Source organism: Sebastes fasciatus, chromosome 9 (assembly GCF_043250625.1).
Source record: "Sebastes fasciatus isolate fSebFas1 chromosome 9, fSebFas1.pri, whole genome shotgun sequence".
NCBI lineage: Eukaryota > Metazoa > Chordata > Actinopteri > Perciformes > Sebastidae > Sebastes > Sebastes fasciatus.
The window spans coordinates 12,138,305-12,165,630 of record NC_133803.1 but is presented as its reverse complement, the minus strand read 5'-3'; the positions used below and the strand labels follow the sequence as shown (position 1 = coordinate 12,165,630).

The window sequence follows — 27,326 nt, the reverse complement described above, 5'->3', positions numbered from 1 at the left end:
ACAGTAGGTTAAAGTTTACTGGCAAAAGTCAATACTGTAGTAGCTACACAGAAAAAGAATATGCACATTTGTATGTATGCAGTACATTTATTCGTGTAACAATGTGTTAGCTGTACTGTAAACAGAAAATTCACGTTTGATCTTTCACGTAAAGTCATGTACAGTGAACAGAAATGTTGCCACTAAATGACATCCTTGCCAAAAGAACAACAAGAACCCTGCAACAATGAAAAAACCTGCCGTAGTTCAGTTCAAAAACAACAAATTGTACCTCCTCGGCATAGATATTTATGGAAAATACATGTGTGACTGATAGATTTTGATAATTGAATGGATCGTTTTGCATGTGATGGCTCAAAGGATAAAAGAATGTTTACAAGTTGTGAAGAGGACGACAATCTCACTAAGAATCTACTCATCAGTTTTGATCAATAAGACATGTGCAAGTTTTTTTTTGTCCTTACTCTTTGTGCCAAAACACGTGCAATTCGCTTGAATGAATGAGAAATTCAAATCTGTTGTGAACAACAAACTAATTGTCTAGAGATTTTAAGTTATCGTTTCAAAAAAAATAATTCTCATTTAAGAATTGATCCAAGGCGAATGAGAAAAACTGTAAAAAAAAAATCTGGGCACTGCTGATTATGTATCATGGCAGACATTGAAGTTTTAGAGCTTGAAGTTTGTGTAGCTGTGTGGTTTGTGTGTAGGACTTTGCTGCGGGCTGGCAGCACGGCGGAGAAGTGTGTGTTGTGGGAGCGCTGCTTCATAAATGCCTTCCAGGTTATTTGCCCTTTTAGCTTTAAACTCCTCAGGTGATCAGCGTCAACAGAGCACCCAGAAATCCGTTTCTGAAAAGGGCACAGAGCACAGAAAGGCAAGAGGTGGTTCACCAGTGCCTTTGAATCCAGCAGCACTCTCTAGCAGGAGATTGAGAGTGCTTTTAGGGGTATAAAAGTTTAGCTTCTCAGGAGGGGATTCCTTGTTGGATTAACACTGATCCATATTATTAACCTCATTCGTCCAGCTGACACACTGTCAAAACCGGCCACGCAGCACTCAGCCGCCCAACTCTGACTCCGGTGATGACAAGTTTCGATGAATGAGTGATCTTAACCCACAGTTTGGAGTCCGCTTCAGATTTCTCTCCCGTCTTTTGACATTTCTTTGGCTCTTGTTTTGAAGTTTTCAACCTTCGCTGTGCCTGGCTCTCATTCACCTGTTGTCAACACATGGACACCTCTTATGAACAAATGTCTCTCCTCCGTTGATGGTGCATAAATAGCATCTAATGTGTACTCCTCGTTCCAATTGATAATTTCACATAATGTCCCCTTTTAGCCCGCCTGACAAAGTGCTCTGTGCACGGAGCTGCACCTTGACGACTGCACATTAGCTTTACAGTTAATTACATTTTGTCCCTTCCTTGCATAGTCATTGGAAAAAATACTTACCTGTGGAATGCCCTAATGACTGCGCAATCTGAAGGCCTTTTCGGCTTTCAGGAGTGCACCCCTGAATGGAAACAACTTGCTTCCATTACGCAGGGATTTAGCTACTTATCGACTTGTTGCAGCATTTGGAGGGAACAAAAAGGTTTCACATTGCAGTTTTTGAAATGAGAATATGTTTTTTTCCTTATTTCTAATTTCCTTGGAAATAATTAAAATGCCTGCTTGTTGAACTGGTCAACATCCTTCACTGGATTTTAGAGAATATTTTAATCTCAGCTCAAGGCGTGTGTCTGATACATTTAGACTCTCTAGTAATACTTTGTCTCTCTAATTCTGTCTCATTATGCCTTTCTACTTTGAAAAAAACACCAATGCCATTAGGTATGCACCGATACCGGATCGGATATCAGGCCGATACTGACTCAAAAAGCTGGATCGGATATTGATGACAATGGGGATGATCTATTAAATTCAATTCTATGTTTATATACTACACACATTATATACTGGAATTAAATTTTGACCAATTTGTTGCTGCATTAAAACAGTTTACACCTGAAATGTAATACCTATTCACTTTGAAGTTGTTGGTGTGCGATTTATTATTTTAATAATAAAGAACAGTTCACTAAATTAATGTTATGTTATCTATGTATTTATTTGTTACATTTTGTTTTACAAAGTTAGGAAAGCGATGTTTAATTCAAGCCTGATGTTGCCTTACACATAAAAGAATGATGCCAGTCACTTCCACACAGTGAGGCACACAGCTTATTAATTAAACACTGGTATCGGCCAACTGAAAAAGTCGAATGGGTGCATCCCTAAATGCCATATGAATTTGTGTTTGCACAGTGATGGTCTCATTTAGTTTCACCTTGTCTCCAGGTCTAAGGATCTGATCAAGGAGGCCATCTTGGACAATGACTTCATGAAGAACCTGGAGCTGTCGCAGATCCAAGAGATCGTGGACTGCATGTACCCTGTGGAGTATGGAAAGGACAGCTGTATCATTAAGGAGGGCGATGTGGGCTCACTGGTCTACGTCATGGAAGGTAAAAGCACTCATGTACAGAGGTAAAAATGTCTATCCTGCAATGAAGTGAAAACCACAAGTAGAAAGAATAGACTTACCCTAACAAGATGTATATAATTAATTCTTTTGAGCAGATTTAAGTGGCTCTACAGGGCTGTGTCTGGTGAGCATTAAGAGTGCCAGCATGACAATGACAGGAAAGAAATGAAAGGGCATTATTGATGGGTTTCAGCAGAGCGATGAACTAAAATTCAAAACTACACTTTGTGATGCTGTATGATTCACTCGTGTCCCATTGATTCTATTTCGTGTGATGCTGTGATCCTTTCTATTTCATTCTTTTTTAGCGGTATTGTTTCAGCATGGGTTTTGTTTTTGCATCTTTTTCTTTTTTAAATGAGCGTCGATTTTAACCGAGTGTGAGAGCTCTGATGACAGGAACAACAGCACAACGTCCACTCTGCCTGCCTGACATTGATGGGATTTGTGAAAGGGCATTTTTGCTACATGATTTGTCACAAGCGATCCTGCTATAAAATGTTCAGAGAGCCATCGTCCCCGACAATAGATTTGACCTCACGGAAAATAGCCTCCGTCAATGCCGGCACAATATCACAGATCGTTATGTGGAGGTGAACTTGGACATTCACAGACTTAATACAGATTAAAATATGGAAATATAGAACGTATGAATAACTATTACTGCTCTCTAAAACCTTAACTTGGCTCTCACATACAATTGCATGGGCAGTGCAACTGATCTATTATGGATTTAAAATGTTTCAAGGTGGAAATACTTTCCTCAAAGCCTAAACAACATGACAGAACAACGAGAGAGAGAACGAGAATAAAGAAACTGAAAAGCCATAAGCTTGAATCTTGTTGGTTGGTATGTAGAAGACAGTGGCATTTAAAGGTTAATATTTTACTAGGAAGAATGCTGATATTGATTGTGTCCCCCTTTGTTTCATATCGGCCACTTTTGTTTATTGAGTTGGAAAGACAATTGGATGCCCCATTCGTCCATTCGTTGCTAAGAATAGATCGGCGGGAAGGTGCAACCAACATAACGAGAAAGCTATTTTTCTAAACTAACTTTTTTTGTAGTTTAATTCTACCGCAAATCAATAATTCTATAAAAAACACACTGTGCACTTGGCTCTCTACAAGCAGAGGCAGGTAGGATTCGTCACGTTTGCAAGGGCTCCAGAGACGGGCACTGTCTGTGTTTGGATGCCAGCTGAAGTGTTATGGCTGCTTTCTATCTTCTTCTGGTCTTTAGTGAGTCATTGGGTCTGAATTTCAAAAACCTTTTGTGGTGCCTCTAAGAACCGTGACTTTAGAGGTTTTTGTATTAGGGAGATGACTCATATTGGTCAGTAGACCAGCAGGGATCTTTTATTGCGTTTTGTCAAGTGGCTGAAATGAATATCAGGAAAATGGTTAAGTGTAATTATATAAAGTATGATATAACACAAGTATAAATGTGTTTCTAGATTAGGGTGACCATATTTTTAAACCGCCAAACTGTGTACCACACGTTCATGCACGTGCACATGTATGCACTTATGCTCGCACCATAGGCGTTTTCATCAGGATGGGGGACAGTTATTTCAGCTCTTAGTACACCTACCGAGCGCACCTTTCAACACCACGAACAGCGCCTCAGCGGATGAAAAATTGTTTAGTCTCTCAAAATCCACCAAAACATAGTTTAATAATTTAAAAACTATATAATAACACCAATAAATACAAAACACAAGGATTGCATTTCTTTAATATAACATATTTATTGATTTATTGTCAGATACCTTTTAAAACTAAACACACAGTATTTGTCAGTGTGCACAAGCGCAGGCTGCCAGCTAAATGGCCGACTGTGACATATTCTCTGCCAGCTTCTTGTTTATTACTTAATATGATATTTCATATCAGCATTTCCACCGTGCGCGACCAAAAATGTGCTCTTACAGATTGTGCAGAACGCAGCCTTTTTGTTGCCGGGTACTTTACAAAGCAAGGAGTAATCTCCTGGAGTTCTTCAGAAAAGACCGACTTTCTCTTTGGCATGACAGCTAACCGCTAATCCTACTGGCAAGTTCTGTCAGAAAGAGCCGCGAGCATCCTAGCGACCGCCTTGACAACGACAAATTGCTTGGTGTATTGTTTATGTTTTTATATTGGGTTAGGTAATAACAAGTGGGACAGAACATGATAAACGTCTATGTAAGCGCTGAAGTATAATATTATTTTAATTTTGGTGAAAAACGGGACAATTTGGTCTTGAATGTTGAATATCGGGACATTTTAGTGTTTTACAGATATTCGGCATCCAGCTTGAAACCGGGACAATCTCAGACAAACCGGGATGTCTGGTCACCGTATTCTAGATAAAAAAAAAACATAATTGAAAAATATATATGATAGATCCTTACATCCATCCATTCTCTTTCTGCTTATCCGGGGCCGGGTCGCGGAGGGCAGCAGGCTAAGCAGGGAATTCCAGACGTCCCTCTTCCCAGCAACGTTTTCCAGCTCTTCCTGGGGGACCCCGAGGCGTCCCCAGGCTAGACGAGATTATGTAATCTCTCCAGCGTGTTCTGGGTCTACCCGGAGGCCTCATACCAGCTGGACGTGACTGTAAAACCTCCAAAGGGAGGCGTCCAGGAGGCATCTTGATCAGATGCCCGAACCACCTCAGCTGGCCCCTTTCGATGCGAAGGAGCAGCGGCTCTACTCCGAGCTCCCTCCAGGATGTCTGAGCTCCTCACCCTATCTCTAAGGCTGAGCCCAGCCACCCTACGGAGGAGGCTCATCTCGGCCGCTTGTATCTGCGATCTCATTCTTTCGATCATTACCCAAAGCTCATGACCATAGGTGAGGGTTGGAACGTAGACGGACTGGTAAATCGAGAGCTTTGCCTTCCGGCTCAGCTCCCTTTTCACCACAACAGTCTGGTACGGCGCCCGCAGAACTGCAGACGCTGCACCAAACCGCCTCTCCATCTCCCGCTCCATTTTTCCCTCACTTGTGAACAAGACCCTGATAGACATTTTTATATTTCTTTGACGATATATATTGTCACATTACCCAGCCCTACATAAAAGTGTGTACAGTCATGGTGCTCAGAGGATAAATGCTACTGACATTATGACCAAAAACCTGCTAAACTAATGACATTCCCATCAGCATCCGCTGTACTAAGCATTTCCGGCTAATTATGAAATGTTAGCATGCTAACATGTTAAACTAAGATGGTGAATATGGTAACATTGTACCTGCTAAACAGCAACATGTTAACATTGTAACTGTGAGCATGCCAGCATGCTTCATTTTATAGAGATGTTAGAATGGCTGTAGATCACATAATAGTCACAGGAGCAATTTTCCTGCAGATGTAAGAACATTTCGCTGATAATACTTCTGTGCTTTTACATCGTGGTATTGGTACTTTTACTTCAGAGAAGGATCTGAGTACTTCTGTTCAGATCCCTGTTGCAAAAAGGACGTCATCTGTTGCCCTTATCTGTTGACTACAGAGAGTCAGATATGTAAAGAGTCCAACATGTAACTGGAATAGTTGCAAATGAAATGCAAAACACAACTGTGGCCAGTACAAAAGTCGCCTGAGAGGAAACGTTGGAATTTGGGGAAGTACTGTGCTCTGAAACACAATCAGTGTTTGTGTCTTTAATTCACTGACAACCATTGAAAGAAATTAGACATCACATTCTCGATTATTGCTCCCCCGTGTTCTGTTAGGAGAGCTCTGGATTAAAACAGGACAGTCGCAGTTTTCCCAGAAAGCAAGGACACGAAACCTCCTGATGCTGAGCCGCTGGTCTCAAAAGTCCTTTAACGCCTGTCACCCATTCTGTATGTACTGAGTAGATTGAATACCTCCCTGTGTTGAGGGCTGTGAGAAGTCGATTGTACCAGAGGTGGCTCGTCATGCCAGGTCGCAAATGAACAAGCGCCACACTGACATGATGATTAGGTTCCTCTTGAGCGCGACAGAAAAGAGAGAAACAAAAGATGCAAATCTGTAAGAGAAGTAATTGTTGAGGGGCTTTGTGATTTCCTCTCTGACAGCGATAGAGGAAAGACCTGTAGCGTAATTGAAAACAGAGCTTCAATTCAACAGTGGTCATATGCCACTAATATCAAATGTTTGGTTAATCATTTAGCACTTTCAAATCCTTAGGGCAGGCTTAATATATTTATCTTAAATGAACATTGTCAGCTCTCTCTTGCGGCCCTAAAGTCTTTTCTACTGCACTCTCTGTTCGTCTCCCTGCTTCTCTTTGTCTCTCGAAAGTCCCTCGCCTGCAGGTTTCACCCCGACTGGCCTTGAATTGTTTTGCATAAAGAGCGAATGTTAAAAGCATCAGCCCAAGGGTCGACGACTTTGTGCCAAGGTCTGTGGAAGCCCTTCGTAGTCTGTGACTTTATGATGCATGCTGACAGGATGTTTGAGTGTGCCATGCCATGTCAAACATACTGCCGTGTCTGCTCAACATTGTACATCATTTTCCTAGCAAATGAAGTGTTCACTGCTCAGCCACTAGTGTCATTTCTTCGTGAGACCTGGCAGGCTAATTATTAACATTTCGCCACAGGGCTGACAGCGTTTATCATGCATCATGAAACCAAGAGGCACAAGTAAACTACACCAATACAAAAAACAGAATAATTGTGCGTTACATCATTACTTTTTTAAAAATGCGAGAGCATAACTCATTTTTCCCTATAACAGAGACTACACGGATATCTGAGAGAATATCACAGCCTTCCTGTTTAACCAACCTCAGCGCACTTAGCTTTTGTTGCAGATGCACCTGATAATTAAAGATCAGACAAAACAGGAGCCGCAGAAGCAGAATGGATCCTGGCGCTGGCTCGCGGCTATGATGAGGCTTGCCTTAATGAATGTTTGTTGTATTTTGGTTGCATGCACCGGGCCGTAACTGACGGTCCTCTTTAAAATACTGATTGCAACTGAGACAAAAGCTAACGTTTCCATGGAGATGAGGGAGGCTTTTGATTGGATCCACGAAGACCCGTACAGGTGGCTAATGATAATAATAACTAGTATAATCACATCCAATTACTATCAAGTATTTCCTTGGCAGTAAAACCCCCTTGATTTACTTCATAGTCCTTCAGCTTAATCGAATGAAAGTGTGTATGCTAATAGGTAGCTGTGGTTGTACCTGTCATGAATATGTTGCAGTAGCAGACGGAGTGTTGATGACAATGTTACAAGTAAGCTTGTTAAAGGTGTAACAGAGCCTAATCCTGAGCTTTGATAACAGAGATTTTATGATTAGTTTGGATGGCATAAACACACGTTATACTGGGCTTAAGCCAAAATGCAAATGGACGTGAATATGAAGTGCACATGATCGGTTTACTCTAATTTGCAATAAAAATGGTGATCGTTGCACCTGTCAGCTGGGGACTTTTTGAAAAATGACACACAGTAAATGGGTTTGTGTTATTAACCGGAATAAGCTCATTATTTGAAATAGGGCTGTCACAAATTCATCGCACATTTTTTATCTGCTCAAAATGAACATTAAAGGGAGATTTGTCAAGTATTTAATACTCTTATCAACATGGGAGTGGGCAAATATGCTGCTTTATGCAAATGTATGTATATATTTATTATTGGAAATCAATCAACAACACAAATCAATGACAAATATTGTCCATAAACCCTCACAGGTACTGCATTTTGCATAAAAAATATGCTGAAATCATAACATGGCAAACTGCAGCCCAACAGGCAACAACAGCTGTCAGTGTGTCAGTGTGCTGACTTGACTATGACTTGCCCCAAAACTGCATGTGATTAGCATAAAGTGGGCATGTCTGTAAAGGGGAGACTTGTGGGTACCCATAGAACCCATTTTTATTGACATATCTTGAGGTCAGAGGTCAAGGGACCCCTTTGAAAATGGCCATACCAGTTTTTCCTCGCCAAAATTTAGCGCAAGTTTGGAGCGTTATTTAGGCTCTTTTGCAATCCAAGTTGCATTAATGCGTTAAAGAAATTAGTGGCGTTAAAACAAATTTGCATTTACGCATTATTATCATGTTAACTTTGACAACGCTAATTTGAAGTTTAATTTAAGATTGAGTAATGGGAAGTGACCGACATGCCAAATCTAAAGGCTAGCTTTAGGTTTCAGATACAAAATATTTATGTTTAGGGCTGCAAGTAATGATTATTTTCATTATTGATTAATCTGCCTATTCTTTCCTCAGTTAATGGATTGACCATTTTGGTCTCCAAAATGCAAGAAAATAGTGAAAAATGTCCATCACATGCCCAAGCTGACATATTTAAACGGCATGTTTTGTTCCACCAGTGGTTCAAAACATGGCTCAAAAGAATTGCTTCAGTTGTTTAGATATAAGCCTTGAAATGGTTAATGATTGGTGTACTTAATATAGGAGTAAAATAAATCTGGGCTGTACTGTGTCTGCACATAACTACAGTTTGGAGAAGAAAACTTAACTGAACAGTTTCTCTTCTGGCAACTGCAACTATCATGATAACAGGATGTATGAGGTCTCTCCTGGCTAGGTTTCCTGTTGCCAACTCTGCATTTATTTATGAATACTTTGAATGTTCATTTAAGATTCCTTCTTTGCATTTTTATCTTTCACTCCGTTTGAGAGGCAAGTGCATTCAGGGAAAAAAAAAAATCCTCGCCAGGAGGATGCAGGCATATGAGATATTACCTTTAGGGAGAACGAACTGCCCTCATGTGTATATTTTCGTAGTTTTACTACGTTTACAGGGAGGGAGGATTGAAAAGTGAGGAGAAAGAATGGTAATGTTACAGTGTGAGTCAGCTCCAAACCCTGAGTGTTCACAGCACATTGACAGGTTCTTTGACAGGTAACCATATTCAATGCAACCACTGATGCACTGTAGACCATTTTATTCAGGTGGAGGTGTTCAGGGAATTTGACAATACGCATAGGATTTGGCACTTTTTGTACACAAATTGGATAGAGTCCCAATTATTTTATTTGACCTGCTGTTAGGCAAGGCAATTAGAATATTTTGACAGATTTCTTCAAGAAAACTTCAAGTTAAGTGAGGCTTAAATGGCATCCTTTAAAGTCTGAATATGACAGAAACGAACAACGTGCTGTTTTGAGGCTTACGCTGAGCCCACTCCTGACAGTCATTTCTCCTTTTGCTGCTGCTTTTACTGAGATATACCTCTGAATAACAATGAATGGCATTGTTTACCCACTGTGGCTTAGTACTAGTTTCTCTCTACAAGGGGAGTATGTGGTATGACACTCAAGACGCTGAGACATGATTGTGTGTGTAAGCTTCGACACTGATCTGTTTACATTCATCTCTAATCAAATATAAACAATTTTGGGAAATGAGAGGCACAGGTGTCTGTTTACAGTTTTATTTCATGGCATATTTTATCCTGTGATAATCCACTTTAGCTTCTCCTGGCACCTTATCACCTCTCTGTCACCTTGTAGTCTACCTTACAGGCTGAGTTATTAAAACCTGACATGAAAACAGATCTCCAGAGCTCCACAACATTCACTATTTTATTTGCTTTTATGTTTATTAGTACGACAGCATATTAGGACCATTGTAGGAAAAAAAAATTACGGAGCCGGGGAGGGGGGTAATATTCAGAGAAAAAACAAAACAATATATAATATATAATGTATATATAATAATAATAATAATAATAATAATAATAATAATAATAATAATATATCTTGCACTCTGCGGCTCACGTTACAGCAGTGTTTTCTCACAAATTTATGACTTTATAATCTCAGAGAGTATCCAAGTGTTTTTCTCATAAATTTGTGTTTTTTCTCATAAATTTACCACTTCAATCTCAGAGAATATCCAAGTGTTTTTCTTGTAAATGTATGACTTTATAACCTCAAAGAATATACGAGTTTTTGTCTCATAGATTTATGACTTCTCAGAAATTCTGAGTTTTTTCTCTGAATATTAATTACTCTGTAATTATTATTATTATTTTTTTTTACCTACAATGACCTTAATATGCCTTTGTATATTAGGGAATCGTCAGCCCTAGTATAAAATATGTTAGTTCTTCAACCTAACAATGGCCGCCAGCCAAAAGACCAACCAGTCTGGCAGCTGAGCCAATTTCCTCAAGAATCTGTAAGAGACCAAATGAATGAATGTCTCTGTCTGAGACTCTGACAGCAGGACTCGTCCTCTCACTGTGCTGTAGGCTGGAGTCCTCAGAGAGATGCCCTCTGTGCTAACTGGCCATCGAGGCAGAGTAAAGGGAGATGGGCTCCTCTCTCGTCTTGAGCAGACTATAGAGATGTAATCAACAGGAGCACCTGAGTGTGACCGAGTGTCATATCGTAGGTGTGAGGGGACATGATACGTAAATTAGAAGCAATCTCTAGTAGTATCATTACAACTACTGCAGCCACTGCTGTTAATAAACTATCGGCTGATTAATATGATAAATTTGCATGTTAATAAGCTGATATGAAAATAGAGGATGCGTTGGGTTACAGGAACGTGAGTGCACAAACCCACTGCACCGCATTGTTGCCTGGCAACTTAACTAATGCAGCTCAGGAAAGTAACATGCCGAGGCTCACAGATTTTGGTTTGATTGGCCCCAGAGAATACAACATGTAGCCAACATTCAATACAACAACTGTTGCCTATTGTATCTTGACAGCACTGTACAGGAGCCAATTGTAGTTTAATAATGAACCTTAACCCACTGCTGAGGCTCACACTCACCACGCCTGCTGAAAAAGCCTCTCTGGGGAACTCAATTTCAACTACTTGTGACTTAAAATCGAATGTAAGATTGACTTTGTGTGTGTGTGTGCGTGTTTCTCCGTAACATGGCATTCAATACCATTATGACCACGAGATTGAGTCACATATAGCTGGCGTTCTTCAAGGCGATCGGCCCTCATGAGAACTCTAATGAGATTTATTAAGTGAGTCATCTGGGGAAAAGGTGAGGGGTCTGTAATTGGAATGACATTTAAACACACTCCCTAGTTATCTCCCACATATGTCTAAAGTAACTGTGTCGGGATCAGGTGGTAGCCTTGTATCCGTCAACTTAAATGTGGTCGACCCCTTTTTATGATGAAATAGAAGCAAGCGCAGAGAAACCAGATTGACTAAGTTGCACGTTATTAAATGAAAACAGGAGTGTAATGACATTTTTCTGTGTTGCTGCGCCTGAGATGTCACAGAGAAACAGATATTAATTCACTTACACTTTTAGAAATGTATAGACCTGCAGCATGTGTAAGTGCGTGTGTAATTATTTTTATTCAACTGTTGAGGCATGAAAAATTGATTAACGTGAAAGAGCCTGCGGAAAATACTTTTTCTATCTGGCATCTTTGCGATTTTGATTTCTAATTCAAAGCTGAGATTTAACCAGATATAAAGCCTCTATAGATCAGCACAACATCCGTGTTTATTTTTATGTATGAAAAGCAGCGAAAAGAGAGGAAAACATACGGACAGATTTCTACATACTACACCAAATTCTGTTGGCTTGCTGGTTTTCCAGAAGGTGGGTAAACTTCCACCTGCATTTGCTGACATACAATAGCCTAATGATCTGAAATACCCCTATCAAGAAGAATGAAACGTCTGCTAATGTGTCATTTATGTGCAAATGGTGTGCATGCGTGTGTTGCAGACTAATAATCTCACCTCAGCTGAGCAGTGCGCCGTCTGCCCTGATCACCAAGTGAAAATACTCTTTGTCTGGCAAGTGTCTTTTCTCATTTGCCCTCTCTAAGTTGTTCTCTTTGTCACTTGCAAACACACACACACACACAAACACACACAGACGGTTTCAAGTTATCAATTCAAAATACAAAACACAAAACCTGAGACATGCACCGGAGTTTCCCCTCCATCACTCCTCTCACATTTTACCGACTTTGACCCCAATCTGTCCTCTTGTCACCATCTTCCTCCAATGCTCATCACTTCTTCTTTTCCACAACTGTCTTATTCTTCTTTGCCTCTGCTAACCCACCCACCTGTCCATCTCACCTCATTTTCATTCTGCTTTCCTCTTTATATTCTCCGCCTTTCTTACCTATTCACCTCCTTTCTTTTCTGTCTTTTCCTCTTCTCTGATAAGTGTGATATTGCCTTCATTTTTTTTTTACCCCTGAATATGAATTGATCCCCAGTGTCACCCGACGCAGGCCGATGAATACACCTCAGAGGAAGAATTAATGAGTGATTCGTGAATGATCCCTGAGCCTTCATCCCTCCTTTGTGGTTAACGACGCTTTTGAGAGTTCCTCATCTGGAAAGACGATGAAAGACGTGTCTGTGTGTGTGTCGGTGTGTGTGTTAATGTGACATAAGAGGAGCGGAGGAGGAGGAGGGAAAGGCAGACACAGACAAAAAGAGCTCCCAAGCATCATATGAGGCAAATATGCAAATGTAATGTTTGAAGCTCCGCTCTTTGCTTTGACTTAGATAGGTATGAACTGAACTGTATCGACTATGTTTTTTATGTGAGTGTGCGTGGGGAGGTGGTGGCCATAGACTTGGGAGTGATGCTGAGAGTCTGGTGTGGCTGGATAAGCTGTGTGTTTGCTTGGGGTTCCTCACTGAGGATACAAGATAGGGCACGAGTAATATGCTCTGCTTCAGCGACGGATGAATCTCCTCCCTTCACCCTTAGACTGGCACATGCACAGTAGACACACACACATGTACTGTTTACATGTACAGAAATAAAGAAAATGTTGCACGCTCTTGCTGTAAACAACATTATTACCTGTAGGCATGGGACGATATGAAAATGTCATGTCAGATTATCCTGGCCAGAATAATTGCGATTCACGATATTATCCCGATAATCATCAAAATATGCTTAAAACTCTTAAAATGGCACTAAAACATACTGGAATTACTTTACCTTGATATTGTTTCGTTTAAGTAAATATTTTTATTGCATGGGACGCACATTTTTTTTGTGAAAACAAACAAACAATCTTAAATAAGGTAATATTAGGGCAAAGTTAACGCGATAATAACACGTTAACACAAATCAATTTGAACGCAACTAATTTCTTTAATGCATTAATGTTAAGGCGTTTGCAGCAGGCTCAGTTTTAAAGCTAGAGTAATATGAAACTAGAAAAAACCTAAGGAATTCATTGGTACCAACCATGTCATACTAGCTTGTTTCGAAAAAAGGCTAAGTAACGCTCCAAAGTTCTGCTAAATTTTGGTGAGGAAAAACTGTCATGGCCATTTTCAAAGGGGTCCCTTGACCTCTGACCTCAAGATATGTGAATGAATATGGGTTCCATGGGTACCCACGAGTCTCCCCTTTACAGACATGCCCACTTTATGATAATCACATGCAGTTTGGGGCAAGTCATAGTCAAGTCAGCACACTGACACACTGACAGCTGTTGTTGCCTGTTGGGCTGCAGTTTGCCATGTTTTAATTTGAGCATATTTTTTAATGGTAAATGCAGTACCTGTGAGGGTTTCTGGACAATATTTGTCATTGTTTTGTGTTAATTGATTTCCAATCGTAAATATATACATACATTTGCATAAAGCAGCATATTTACCCACTCCCATGTTGATAAGAATATTAAATACTTGACAAATCTCCCTTTAATGCACATTTTGAACAGATAAAAAATGTGCGATTCATTTGCGATTAATCGTGATTAAATATTTTAATCGATTGACAGCCCTAGAAATCATAAATCATAAGGTCCCCCTTCATAAATAACAGATACATTTTAAGAAATAGTGCGAATCTGTTCTTTCTTACATGATAACTCTTATATTTTTTATACTATGTAGCATTTTCCTAAAAAAGCAATGTATAGTCTCAAATACTCCCTCTCAATCATCACGTCTGACCCACTAGAAGTGTGTGGCGGTGTCTGTATCTGCAGAGACCCTGCCCTCGCCTGTATTTTCTCTTTACTTCTTATATTGCTGTGATAGTTTCTGGGTGTCAGCCTATAACAGCACGCAGGTGAGGTCGGGACATTATCAAAAATGTAGCGACCACGATTACATCGCTGTCCAACACGTTCTCATACCAACTTGTCACACACTCATCAGGATAACATTCACGATTATCCCGATGAGGAAAATTCACCACCATCAACTATAACGATCCGCGTTATAATCCTAATCCCTAGTCACCTGAGGACAGTGTGATGATGTCAAACCTTGAAGGTTGGTCATTGTTTGTGGCTTTTATTGTGACAACCGGAATACAGTGAGCTTGGAAAGGCCAGTTTCATCAATCAATGTCACTGGAGCCAAAGTTTACAGGAGACTTTGAGATAAGGGTTTCTTTTAAATTACTCTTCTCACTGCAGACTTCTTTATTGAGTCTGCTGTGTTAAAATCCATCTCTTTGATCTCTGTTTGAACTTTGATTGCCTTCGCCAAATGCCCTCCACTACAGCAGGGGAATCTCACATATTGGTTTGTGCAAAGAAGTACAATTTACTGTTATAATCTGACTTTGTGTGTGTATGTGTGTGTTACGCAGTGTTGGTGTATGCAGATGCAGGACTATATCGCTGTTGTATCTTGATTATATAAGTTTTTCCAAAACTAAGAAAAACAGCCGTTTTAAGCTTGACATAGCAAAATCTTTTTTACATTATCGAAGGGATTTTTAAATAATCACATGAGCCGAGGAGGCTAAACAATTCTCAGCCCATCGAGCAGCATGTAATCTTTAAATAGCTGTGGGGAAAAAATGGAGTAGGACACGGACTTTTCAGCACACGACATGGCTCTACGGATGGCAGTGTCAGTCTGTTGTCCACCACTTTGATTCAGATTGAAATATCTCAGCGACTATTTGATGGATTGCTATGAGATTGGGTGCACACATTCATGTCCGCCTCAGGATGAACTATGATAACTGTGGGTCAATTCCACCAACTCACCAAGACCTCCCAGTTCATGCCATGGATTTTCTTGAATACATTTGGCTAAATATAGCTTTGTAGCTGAAAAAAAAGAAAATTATTAAGATATTTTGACTGCATATTTTGTATACATAATAAGATGCTATATTACTCTTTAATCAATTGATTTTAAAAATAGCTAATTTTTCGTACTTATCTTTTACTTTTCAGTGGTTTTATTTCATAGGTAGGTATTTGTACTATGTTGACTTCAAGGTTTTCTATTTCGGTGTGATACCTATTGAGCTGCTCCAAAGCTATGTTTAGCAAGTCATTTATCTGTGACACTCAATTTTGTATGCAAGACCAAATAACCTGTAGATGTGATGGAACTTGTATTAATACTACACAGAATCAAAATTTGGTTGCAAAAAAAAAAAGAAAACTAATGGAGATATTATTTTTCGAAAATTAAAGAACATCTATTTGCATGAATACATGTTGCAAAATATCCTTAGAGTTTCTTGGATGTTCTATACAAATTTCAACCCAGTCCAGTGTAAAATAGGATTTTCAAGGTCCCTTGAATTTCAGGTCAAAAATTGTAATTTGCCCAAAACTTTGGTTTATGCCCAAATCCCTACAGAACTAATGTCATTCCCATCAGCCTCAGCTTTACTTTGTGTTAATTAGAACGTGCTAACATGCTAAACTAGGATGCAACATTATATCAAAGATACTCTATAACAAAGATGACACATTACAAGCTCTGCCAATGGTTTGACATGGTATACACTTCCTGTCTCCTAAGTGGGCGTGGTCATGGCATGTTCGCCTCACCCCCCACCTCGTTTGGAAGTCTTGTGAACGTTGTGTGGATGGATGAATGCAGATTGGATTATATTTGCATAAATGTATTTATATTTCCTTTTGCTAATATTAAATATTTACTCATTTAACAGCCATATTTAGCATTACAAAAATTAGTTAGCTAGGGTGGTAGCGAACGTGAGTTGCCAGATATCACTAGAGTGTGTTGCTGAAACAGAAAATGGTCTCGAACAAAGTTCATTTTCTCCTGAAAAAAATGCTTTTTCTAGTGTCAGAATGTTTGGAAGATATGTGGATTGTGAAAAATGGGTCCAATATTTACTTTGGTGACTATGGGGCAAAAGAATCAGTCATAATATGTGTTCACGTTCACTTCTCGTGAACACATATTAGGGCCGGGGCAATGGCAAAACCAACATGACACAGATACAGGAAACTGTCAACTGACTGTCAGTGCACCGTCTTGTTTCTTAACTGTCTCTAATTATACCTGCTAAACATCAGCATGTTAGCTCAAAGCTGTGCCTCAGTAGAGCCTCACAGAGCCACTAGCGTGACTAGACTCTTGTGTTGTGTGTATGTGTGTTTAAGCATGGAAATACTCAATGTGACGACACTGACAGGGAATCCAAATTTCCCTGTGAATGCCTTCTCATGTCTGTCGTGATACAGCGGCCTACTGAAATGAGAGAAGGCTGCGGAAATGAGAGAGGCCCATTATTGTAGTGCTTCAGATGCCACATTAATTTGTATTCTGATGTTGATGCTGTCTAATTAAGTCTGGTCTGCATAAAAGGAAAGCTACAGTATGTGCACATGGCATGGACGCTAACTGCTAATTACAACGCTGTGATTTGGTCTGTGAATACGAAATGATCATTTTCACTGCCCCCTGCTCAGGCGATCAATCAGCTTGTCAACACAAAAGCAATAATCGGAGTTTGATGACTAGGAGAGTAGCAGGGAGGGAACCAGGACTATTATAATGCTTTAATGAAAAAAGATAGAGGGGATCCAGACAAGGAAATTTAACTGTCGTGTCTCACCTCACATGTCCTGATACTCTCACTGAATGGAAGTAACCTTCAGCGTCAGGCTCGAGGGCTCTAAAAGTAGATATGTGAAACTACGATGTCTTCTTGCTGTCTCCGAGGTAAAATGATGTAAAAAGGATGAAACCAGCTGGCCCCTGCATCCCGTTGACGGCACACTTTTTGTGTCTTTAGGTCTCACAAATCACTTGTACAGAAACCGCAGTGCAATTTCCCACTGTGCCGACGGCAGGGAGCCCTGCGTGAGGGCGCCTCAGTTGAACTGAAAAATATGTGAAGTGCTCTCATCTCAATGATAGGATGTTCAGCATGTGCTCACCTATAGCATCAGGTGTCCGTGCTCGTCTTCCTGCATCTTCCTCCCCTGCCGTCCCTCTGTTTCTCTCTCTTTCTCTCTTTCTCTCTGCCTTCTTACATCTCTCACCCCACATGCCTTCTCAAAGCTTATTTTCTTTTCCTTCTGTTGCTGGTGTAATAAAAATGGCATACGCATAAGAGTGTTAGACGTCAGCTAGTTTGCACTAACAGCCAACCCGTAGTGAAGTGCATATAAACACAACTGTCTGCTGCCTTCGTCAATTTAGAAGGAATGGTGGCACAAAACAAATGAAAGTGAACTGAGTGCACTCCAGCCCTAACAGATGAAAGTTGTGCAACACTAGTCAGTCAGCAAATGTTTGACTGGACTTTATTTTGAATCCTGAATCTACTCGGCACTTTGAGGGAGGCTTTGAGAGAAAACAACTGACATGACCACGACAGCTAGTGTTGTCACGATACCATAATTCTGACTTTGATACGATACCCTGCCTAAATATCTCGATGCCAAGGCAAAAATCAAAAACGTCAGGACAAGTAAGGGAATAATAGATGACAGAATATGGAACTTGAAATTATTTTTTTTATTATTAAAAATGTTTAAATATAAACATTTATTCATTAAGGTATGCAGTAATCTGATGTCCCTTATACTTGAGTTTATGTAATTTCTTTGATAGTAAACTTTATATTTGCATTTATATTTGATAATGCACACATGTCATCTGTATTCTATTTGTCTTATAATTTATTTATGTTTATATATATTTTTATTCTAAAATGGAACAACTGTAATTTCCCCCGGGGATCAATAAAGTATTTCTGATTCTGATATCACTCATTAAACAGCGTTTAATAAGGCTTTTTTTGGTAAAACAGCGCATTAGTAACAGTTAAGGCTGATAGTGGTACTGCGGCACGGAAGACGACGAAAGGCTTTCAAAACAAAACCACACAAAACGATAATAAATTCAGATGAAGATCTGTAAGAAGTTGATGAGAGAAAAGCTGCTAAAATCAGGAAGACACCACAATAACTGTAGAAAGTACTGTGTTTTGTTGAAGTGAGAGAAGATTCACTGTCACTTTTCCTCTCCGTCCATTTCACGTTACAGAGACACACGTGAAAATAATACTTTAACATGTTCTCTTTGGTGGATTATGTGTTTGCTGAATTACAGGAGATGCTTGGACAGATTCAGAAAAGATAGAGTATCTAATGTTATCGGTGCATTTGATCGGTAATTAGAGCCGCACTGTTATTTCCTCGTTTTTTTTTAAGGGAGTTCTGGCTGACACAGACACCAGCTCAGAGAGAGACTGTGCAGCCGGTGAGCAGTTCATGACCTACTTTAATCATCTTTTCAACTTCATTTGTTGACTCCATCCTTCTGGTTATCACTACAGTATATTTTTGACAGCAAAGTTATAACTGCCTGCTCCCGCTGGATCGCAATCCTGATGCCGTCCTGTAAAACGTGCTGCAGACACACACGGCCCCGCGGTTGCACATCGTTGTAACTCGCGGCTCATATTAAAACACGTTCATTCTAGTATCGGTACTAATAAAACGGGGTATCGTACCGGTATTGTATCGCAATACCTGTCTAATATCGGTATGCCGTGCAACGCTAACAACAACGACCAATGAGATTTCCAAAGCACCTTGATCGTGCTCATGTTCAGGGCAGCAGAAGTTGAAATGTTTTGGCAACATTTCTTGCAACATTAGTGGATTTCAGTTGCACAGTACGGGGACTGTAATCTCCCTCCTCCATCTTCCGATTCCTGAAGCTGCAGAAGGCTGCACAGACTGCTCCACAACTTTGTTGACAGAAAGCTGATGAGAGTCAACAAGGGTATTTTTTATTTTGGAGATGATGCAGACGTGCCGCTCTGTGGAACAGGGATGGAGGACTCGGGGCAAACATCCAGCTGTCTTTATGTTTATAGGCTGCAGCTATCCACCTACTCCAACCACATCATCATGTAGCTTAATAGAGCGGGTTGTAGTTTAAAGTTTAGAGAACGGTTAGCAGTATAACACAGTTAATAATTGTTAATAAACAATTTTAGCCAACTAATATCATAGTTTATTAGCCCTGACTGGATAATAAAACATATTCATTCAAGTCTAAGGTCATTTTGGAGGCTGTAGTTTATGGTGTTGTAGAACTGTAGTGCATAATTATACAGAGAGGTGTTCCTGTTATTTAGCCTGCCTTCATTTATATAAATATACATAAAGACTAGGGCTGTCAATCGATTAAAATATTTAATGGCGATTAATCGCACATTTTTCATCTGTTCAAAATGTACCTTAAAGGGAGATTTGTCAAGTAATTAATACTCTTATCAACATGGAAGTGGGCAAATACGCTTGTTTTATGCAAATATATATGTATATATATCATGTATATATTTATTATTGGAAATCATTTAACACAAAACAATGACAAATATTGTCCAGAAACCCTCACAGGTACTGCATTTAGCATTCAAAATATGCTCAAATCATAACATGGCAAACTCAAGCCCAACAGGCAACAACAGCTGTCAGTGTGTCAGTGTGCTGACTTGACTATGACTTGCCCCAAACTGCATGGGATTATCATAAAGTGGGCATGTCTGTAAAGGGGAGACTCGTGGGTACCCAGAGAACCCATTTTCATTCACATATCTTGAGGTCAGAGGTCAAGGGACCCCTTTGAAAATGGCCATGCCAGTTTTTTCTCTGCAAAATGTAATACGACGGGCGCCCCGATAGCTCAGTTGGTAGAGCAGGCGCCAATATTACAAGACTGAGTCCTGACCGCAGCGGCCTGGGTTCGAATCCGACCCACGGCCATTTCCACATGTCGCCCTCTCTCTCTCTCTCCCTCCCTTTTTAAACTGTCTACTGTCCTATCAATAAAGGCTTGAAAATGCCCCCAAAAAAAATCTTTAAAAAAAAAAATGTAGTGTGACTTTGGAGCGTTATTTAGCGTCCTATGCGACAAGCCAGTAGTAGACAATGGATTCCTTCGATTTTTCTATTTTTTTTCTATTTTCTCGCAAATTTGCGTTAACACGTTATTATCGCGTTAACTTTGACAGCCCTAATAAACACCTGTCAGTATAATGCTATACAGCAGGACTGTTGCATTAGACTGCATTAGTTTTGGCTAGGTGTACTTAATAAACTGTCAACTGCGTCAATTAACAAAAACGATTTTAGAGTAACATCAACCTCAAAGTTTGATTCTCTGATCAGTGCCAATAGTATATTAGTTAGCTAAAATTGCTATATTAATTGTGTTATACAGCTAACCATTCTCAATACTTTTAAAGGGATAGTGATGGTTGGCGTGCCTCCAGCTTGGAGAAACAGACAGGACTACCGACACCGGAGCAAAGCAATACAGTGCTGTGGACGGGGACGGCAGAAAAATGTATTTTAGCCACCTAAAAGAAAGGCTCACCTAACAAATTGATCTCCGTGTAAGTGTACGCTATATTTAGAATATTTTCACTGCTTTATCTTTCTGTCAGACGGCCCTTTCTGAACAGAAAGTGAAACTTATCTATGCTCTCTCCAAAGCCAGCAGGCTCAGATGACAAAAACAGTATAGATACGTTTCACTTTCAGTTCAGTTTGCCATCGGAAAATATTCTAAATATAGTCTATGCTAAAACGGATGTCAATTTTTTTAGGTGAGCCTTTCTTTAAGACGGCTAAAATACATTTTTCTGCCGTCCTCGTCCACAGCACTGTATTGCTTTGCTCCGGTGCCGGAGCTCCTGTCTGTTTCTCGATGCTGCGGGCGTAAGTAATACACCTCCTATGAATAAGAACCTCATACAACCCCCACTTCAAAACACCCAAACTATCCCTTTAAGGCACAACCTTATAGAGAAGGTTACTGTAGCAGCAGCCTACAGGGTATGGTGCAGGTTGTTAGTAGGATCGGGTGTACAGTAGCTGTTAGCAGTGACGGCAGAGTTGCACCCTGCTGCTGCTGCCAACACCTCTGGGTGACAGGTACAGCGGTAACCCACTAGCTTTCTGAAAGTATCTCAATTAGTATCTCAACATTTGCATTCCACAAGGCGAAGACAACAAACCTCTCATGCTGGCGGTCACCAGCCATGCATCATCCTGCTGCTTGTATTCTTTCAACCTGCACTTATACACACAGGGATCCTCTGAAAAAACAACACTCAGTGTTTGTTATTTTCAGTATTGCGGCGCTTTAAACTTAATACAAGTCTCTCCCATTCTGAGCCGCCCTCCCTGATTAATAACACAACAGTGCTCTTACTCTCTTTCTCTCCCTTTCTCTTTATGTTTGCTCTTGCTGTTGGCCTCAGCTTACATCCGTATTTTCTTAAACTCGGGGGTTTGTTTTGTTTTTAAACGGAGAGAAAAATAATGCATGCTTTGTGCTTGGATGCTGCAGAACAGCTGGTTCTCATTATTGAACCGCGGTCACAGTTCTGTGATCAGGAAGAATAGACAATTTCCTTTTTTTGAATGGATTAATTTAATAAGCTATGAATTAGCCTCAAACGCAAACCATTTTGACATCCAGCCCCTTTTGAATATCTGACTGTGAAGCAAAGCCGCTGCATTCATCTTGAGATCTATTTATTTCATTTCATTTTCTGATGTCGGCCCACGGTGTTTAATTCATGTGTGCCATTTTTCACGACTGGGCAGCTATGAATATTTGTTCTGCTGAAAGTGTTTTTTTGAGGGGTCACATTGTGTTCTTTGAAATACAAGGTGAAAAAGCAAATAACTGCTCAGAGCGGATGCACAATAAAAGCTATCACTTCAGGCCTATTTATGCCAATTTTTTTGAATGGGCTGCAATTTATGAGATCTTTCAAACATCATGTCTTTTTTTTAAGAAATAAAAAAGCAGATGGCGATTTCTTTGAAACCCTGGAATTTTCTGAACCATTCTAGTCCCTGATGAATAGATCCCACGCTCGATCTAAAAGAGCTTTCAGCGTCAGTCTCCTTTCTCCCATGGCTTTCCTCCACAAAACCCTTCAAACTGTCAGACAGAACGTGACTGTTTTTCTCACAGATATCATTGCTGACCTGAACTGAACCTCAGCGCTATACTACCTAAAACCTTCAGTTGTTCATGATCCCATTCTTTGCCAGTGGGAGCAGGTTGCAACAATGTTCTGCTTGACCTACTATCAGTGTGTTCCTCCATTGCTCTAATGGATCGGGATAGGATCGGGTAATCGGACCCGTGAGCAGTGGCGGAAGAACAAGGTCCATCAAGATGGGGATGGTGGTTATATGATATCCTCTTGGGATTTTGAACTCCCCCACATCCTGTTTCTTTATGTACATTTTGTGCTGCTTGAAATACATAAAAACTATCAATGAAAGAAGAGGAGGAAGAATTAAACCGTATCCTGCGCCTGACCCCTAAAAGTCAACTTTATTTATAGACGCAGACTCATGGCCTTAGTGTGAAAGACTCCGCGTGGAAATAAACAAATGTCCTTTTATCCTAACTTATTTGTAATAAAAACATTGCGTCACTTGTGGCTTACAGAAGCACATTTGAGTAGACTCGTTACAAAGATGCCTTTATCTTTAATCTAACCGTGTTAATCGTAGCCATCAGGTTCAGTCTAAAAGACAGATCTCTTAATAGAAAATAACTTTTAATTTGGTCAGATATCCTTCAGATCATAGAGGATTATTTAAATCACTCCTGTTAGAGGGTTAGCGGGAGCACATTCGCGTCGACTTTTTATCTGTGAAGTCTTCAGCACCAGTGTGAGATAAAGTCAACCCTAAAAGACAGCAGCTTTTTTTTAATTTGGAACGCAGCCAGAATCGCATCTGATTTTGAGCCAGAGGGAAGTCTGCTCCGTCCGTCTGTCCCGAATGCCTCGCGGTGTGCATTCAAATGATCCAGCCATTAACACGGCTACACCACCTCAGGGAGAGAAGACAAGCTGGTGTACATTGACTCTGATAAACCCCAATGGCAGTTAACATTATACATGCAGTATTTAATACATTTGAATTTTTCAGATCTTCCCTCTTATTGTGTTTTTATTTTGCCTTTAGACAGGACAGCAAACAGCTGTTGTAATGGCTCGGTGAAATGTAAATGTACTGTACCTTGTTATCAGATCAACTGCCCAGTGAGAGGGCATGCATTTGCCTGTGGGCATTGCTATTTGAATATGATTTGAATAGAACATGTGGGGTGAATCACAAGTGAATGTGGAGCTACTGTAATAAAGAAGTGTGATAAAGCAGGCCTTACTGGACACAAAAGCAGGAAATGAGCTGGACCATGTGTTGGCATGTGTGGATAGATTCATATGAACTTCTGAATAGCAATTTCTTTAAAAGGGATAAAAGGACCATTAGTGGAATTCTAATAATTAAATAATTGGATTACTTAATTTCCTAGCAATTCCCTCAGCCTGCAGTCAGTGAGTCATCCAAAACAGCACTGTGCTCCAACCACTCACCTCTCTCAGGGATTAATTACATGGCCATCCACAGGAAATTATTAGCTTGTCCATAGTCGAGCGTAAAGTTTTTGCTACCTGCTGTTACCTGCTGTTATTAAACCTCAGACCGCCCTTCATTGCACCTAACGAAGTTCTGTGTCTTATGTCCTTTTGAAAAGGGCAGCTATTATCTGTATTGATGCACACATGCATGCATCTATTTCTACCTATACGTCACTGCAGAGACTTACTTTGTTTTTTCCTCCTGAAACGAAATGTTGTCTTTTGAACTGGAAAAAACATGGCAGCCATTGGCAATGTTCCTCTAAACTATTCATCATCCATTCTCTATCTATTACATCCAGGTTTAATAGGTTGTAATAAGGGCTCACGGCCTTTGGGAGTGACAAGTCCAATCATCATCTCAACACCGCTCACAGTTCACTAATTAGTTTGGCACATATTTGTTTGGCTCAGTTGATTCTCAATGTTCTTAATACTTGCAGCGAATTGAGTTCAATAATTATAGTCGTTATAGACTTTTCAAGGCTAAATTAACGCTACAAAAATTATTCCAGCTATACTCAGTTCATGAAATGTTTTTACAGTTGCTATGGTAAACAAGCATCAGGGGTTCCCTTTTTCCTGAGAGAAATCATGAGACCGCCCCCTCTAGTGCTCCCACATTCGAAAGAAACACAGAAAAAGTGCCCTCTTAGATGCCCCTATGGTAGATAATGCCCTTCCTGTAGAGAAAACATGATACATTTCCCTCTAGGGAACCCTTAAATGGAGAAAACGTGATAAAGTGCACTCTTGTGTGCCCTTCCAGTGGAGAAAACATAATGAAGTGCCCTGTTGGATGTCCCTATGGTTGATAAAACATGATAAAGTGCCCTAAAGGGCACCCTTGCAGTAGAGAAAAAGGATCCCTTACAGGGGAGAACATTTTCCAAGGATCCCCTCTTAATCCTAACACCAATTGCTTACTACCATTTGTATTCTTAGATGCCATAGGAGCCATTTGTTATCTTTAAAAACCTAAATACTTCAGACCCAGACACATTTCAGTTTGAATCATGTTAATACCACTTACATACTTTTAATCAGAGGGTCATTTTATTCAAATTGCCTTTGGGCTCAACTTGACAGAATTTGTACTTTTCAAGTAATTGCTCTTAAAAGCTTTCGGAAAATGAACAGTAGCAAGTCTGGCATAGTCCTAATAAATCCAGACATTTAAATTTGCCAGTCGAAAGCTGACTGTCAGTAAGAGCTTCAACTTTGAAGTAATGAGCTTATTGCTGTGTGTCACAATCATATCAGAGTTTCTATTGGCCCAAAGCTAACGTGGGTGTTTGTTTTATTGGTGCAAATGGTCCCTATTTGTAGATGTGCACTTTTTTAATGATACAGAACAATTTTTTAATATATAGCAAAATAATTCGTGGACCCTTTGACAGAGTGCCACAGACCCCCGGGGGTCCCTGGACCCCACCTTGAGAATTACTGCCCTATGGTGGATAAAACATGATAAAGTGCCCTCGAGGGTAGCCTTAAAAATAAGAAAACGTTATACAGTGCCATAAAGGCTGCCCTACATGCTAGAAAACTCTCTGCTTGCTGGTTCCCCACTGCATGCAGCTGGTGCCTATTTCATTTTTTTCGCCCCTGCCCCTCAGACAACATGAGTCTGTCAACAAACATGAGCTTGTTTGGAGGGAAGTGGAAAATAGAATGAGTAATACAAGAAACTACAACCTACAATAAGTGTTTTCATAGTTTCATTAAAGCGCTTTGAGTGGTCGGAAGACTAGAAAAGCGCTATATAAATGCAAGTCCATTTTACCATTTACCATGAGAACCAAACTTCAAAAGCATAGCACCCGTAGCTGTCTTATCAGATTCAGACTCAACAAGCAGCCCGGTGATTATTTGCCTCACTAAACTGAAAGAAGCATTGGAGTGAGAGTTTTGAAAGACATTTATTTTGTATGTTTTTCAATCTAAGAAAGGTCCTATGAATACTTATGCTTATAATAAAGAAAGATGCACAAGCACTGCATTGTTAAAAAGCTGAATGACAAGACATCCCAGTTAGTCTTTTTGATATCCAGCTGTTTCTCCATTCAAATGGAAAAAGAGGAGAGTGTTGCAGGAAGCTCAGACACAAAAAAAGGATGTCAACCATGGGCAGTGAAAACAGCAGGGAAGTAGACAGTAAGATGGTGACACACTTTAAGAGCTGAAGATTTTCTCTGCGTGTATAGGTTCATGCTGGGTGTTAATGGATGATGTATTGTTTACCATGACGAAAAAGGTGCATTATCGCTCCGATGGGAAAAATACAAAGTGGAGAAAATAATTTGTCCTGAAATATGGCAGGTGTTTTTTGGAGGCTTTTTGTCAAAGGAGTTCACGGCCTTCTCTAACAAGATAAAGTGTCAAACTGTTTCCTCTGTGGATGACTCGCCTGCTCTTATAATCTTACCATATTTCATGAGTAGCCTATCTGATTTTAACTGTTGTTTTGGGGTTTTTGCTCTCTGTGAATCAGTGTTATTGTCCCGCTGGAATGCCGAGTTTCCGGGAAAGTATACGTGCTTGGTGAGGTTTGTCTCAAACACGGTGGCAGCTGCCAACCTCCAGGTCACACGGTCCAAAAAGCTCTTTCCAGTGTTAAGAATAACAATATGGATTTAAATGCCTTAATAAATTGTAATTATGCTTCTCCGGGCTGCACGTAAGCGAACATACACAGTTCAGACACCTTCACGTGTGTTTCTTTCATGCTTTCTTGCACGGGTTTGGGGCATAACCTAAAGTAACATACGTACTAGGAGGCAGTGTCACGTTTATCAAACCACAGTGTGAAGAAGGCAACGTTTTGAAGTGTGTTGAAGTGGATTTTAGATTCTTATGCTCTGCTGTGCTCTTCACCACAGCACTTCCCCAAGTGAGCAGCGCTGTGGTGAAATGTACACCCAGACTCTGAAAGAAAAAATAAAGAAAGCTTCCCGACAGGATGTCAGATCAACCAGTCAGCTTGCTGATATTTGGGAGGTATGCGAGTCGGCTCCCTCTGTGACCTACGGTTACCCATAACGCCCCTCTTTGCGTAGGTTCACTAAGATGACATCTCTGCAGCACCATGATTCCATTCTTCAGTGTTTTTTTAGCATTTGGTTTTGTTTGCAAAAACCT

The 27,326-nt window shown here is 40.2% G+C and overlaps 1 protein-coding gene across 3 annotated transcripts in view; it reads left to right on the top strand.

The window, feature by feature from the left end:
* The window catches only part of LOC141773915 (cGMP-dependent protein kinase 1), a 119,243-nt gene that overhangs the window by 11,958 nt on the left and 79,959 nt on the right, over nt 1-27,326 (top strand). For all 3 annotated transcript variants that reach the window (XM_074646084.1, XM_074646082.1, XM_074646085.1), the window contains exon 2: nt 2,343-2,509. In XM_074646084.1, the coding sequence (XP_074502185.1) occupies nt 2,343-2,509 (167 nt within the window). The remainder of the gene's footprint in view (nt 1-2,342; nt 2,510-27,326) is intronic.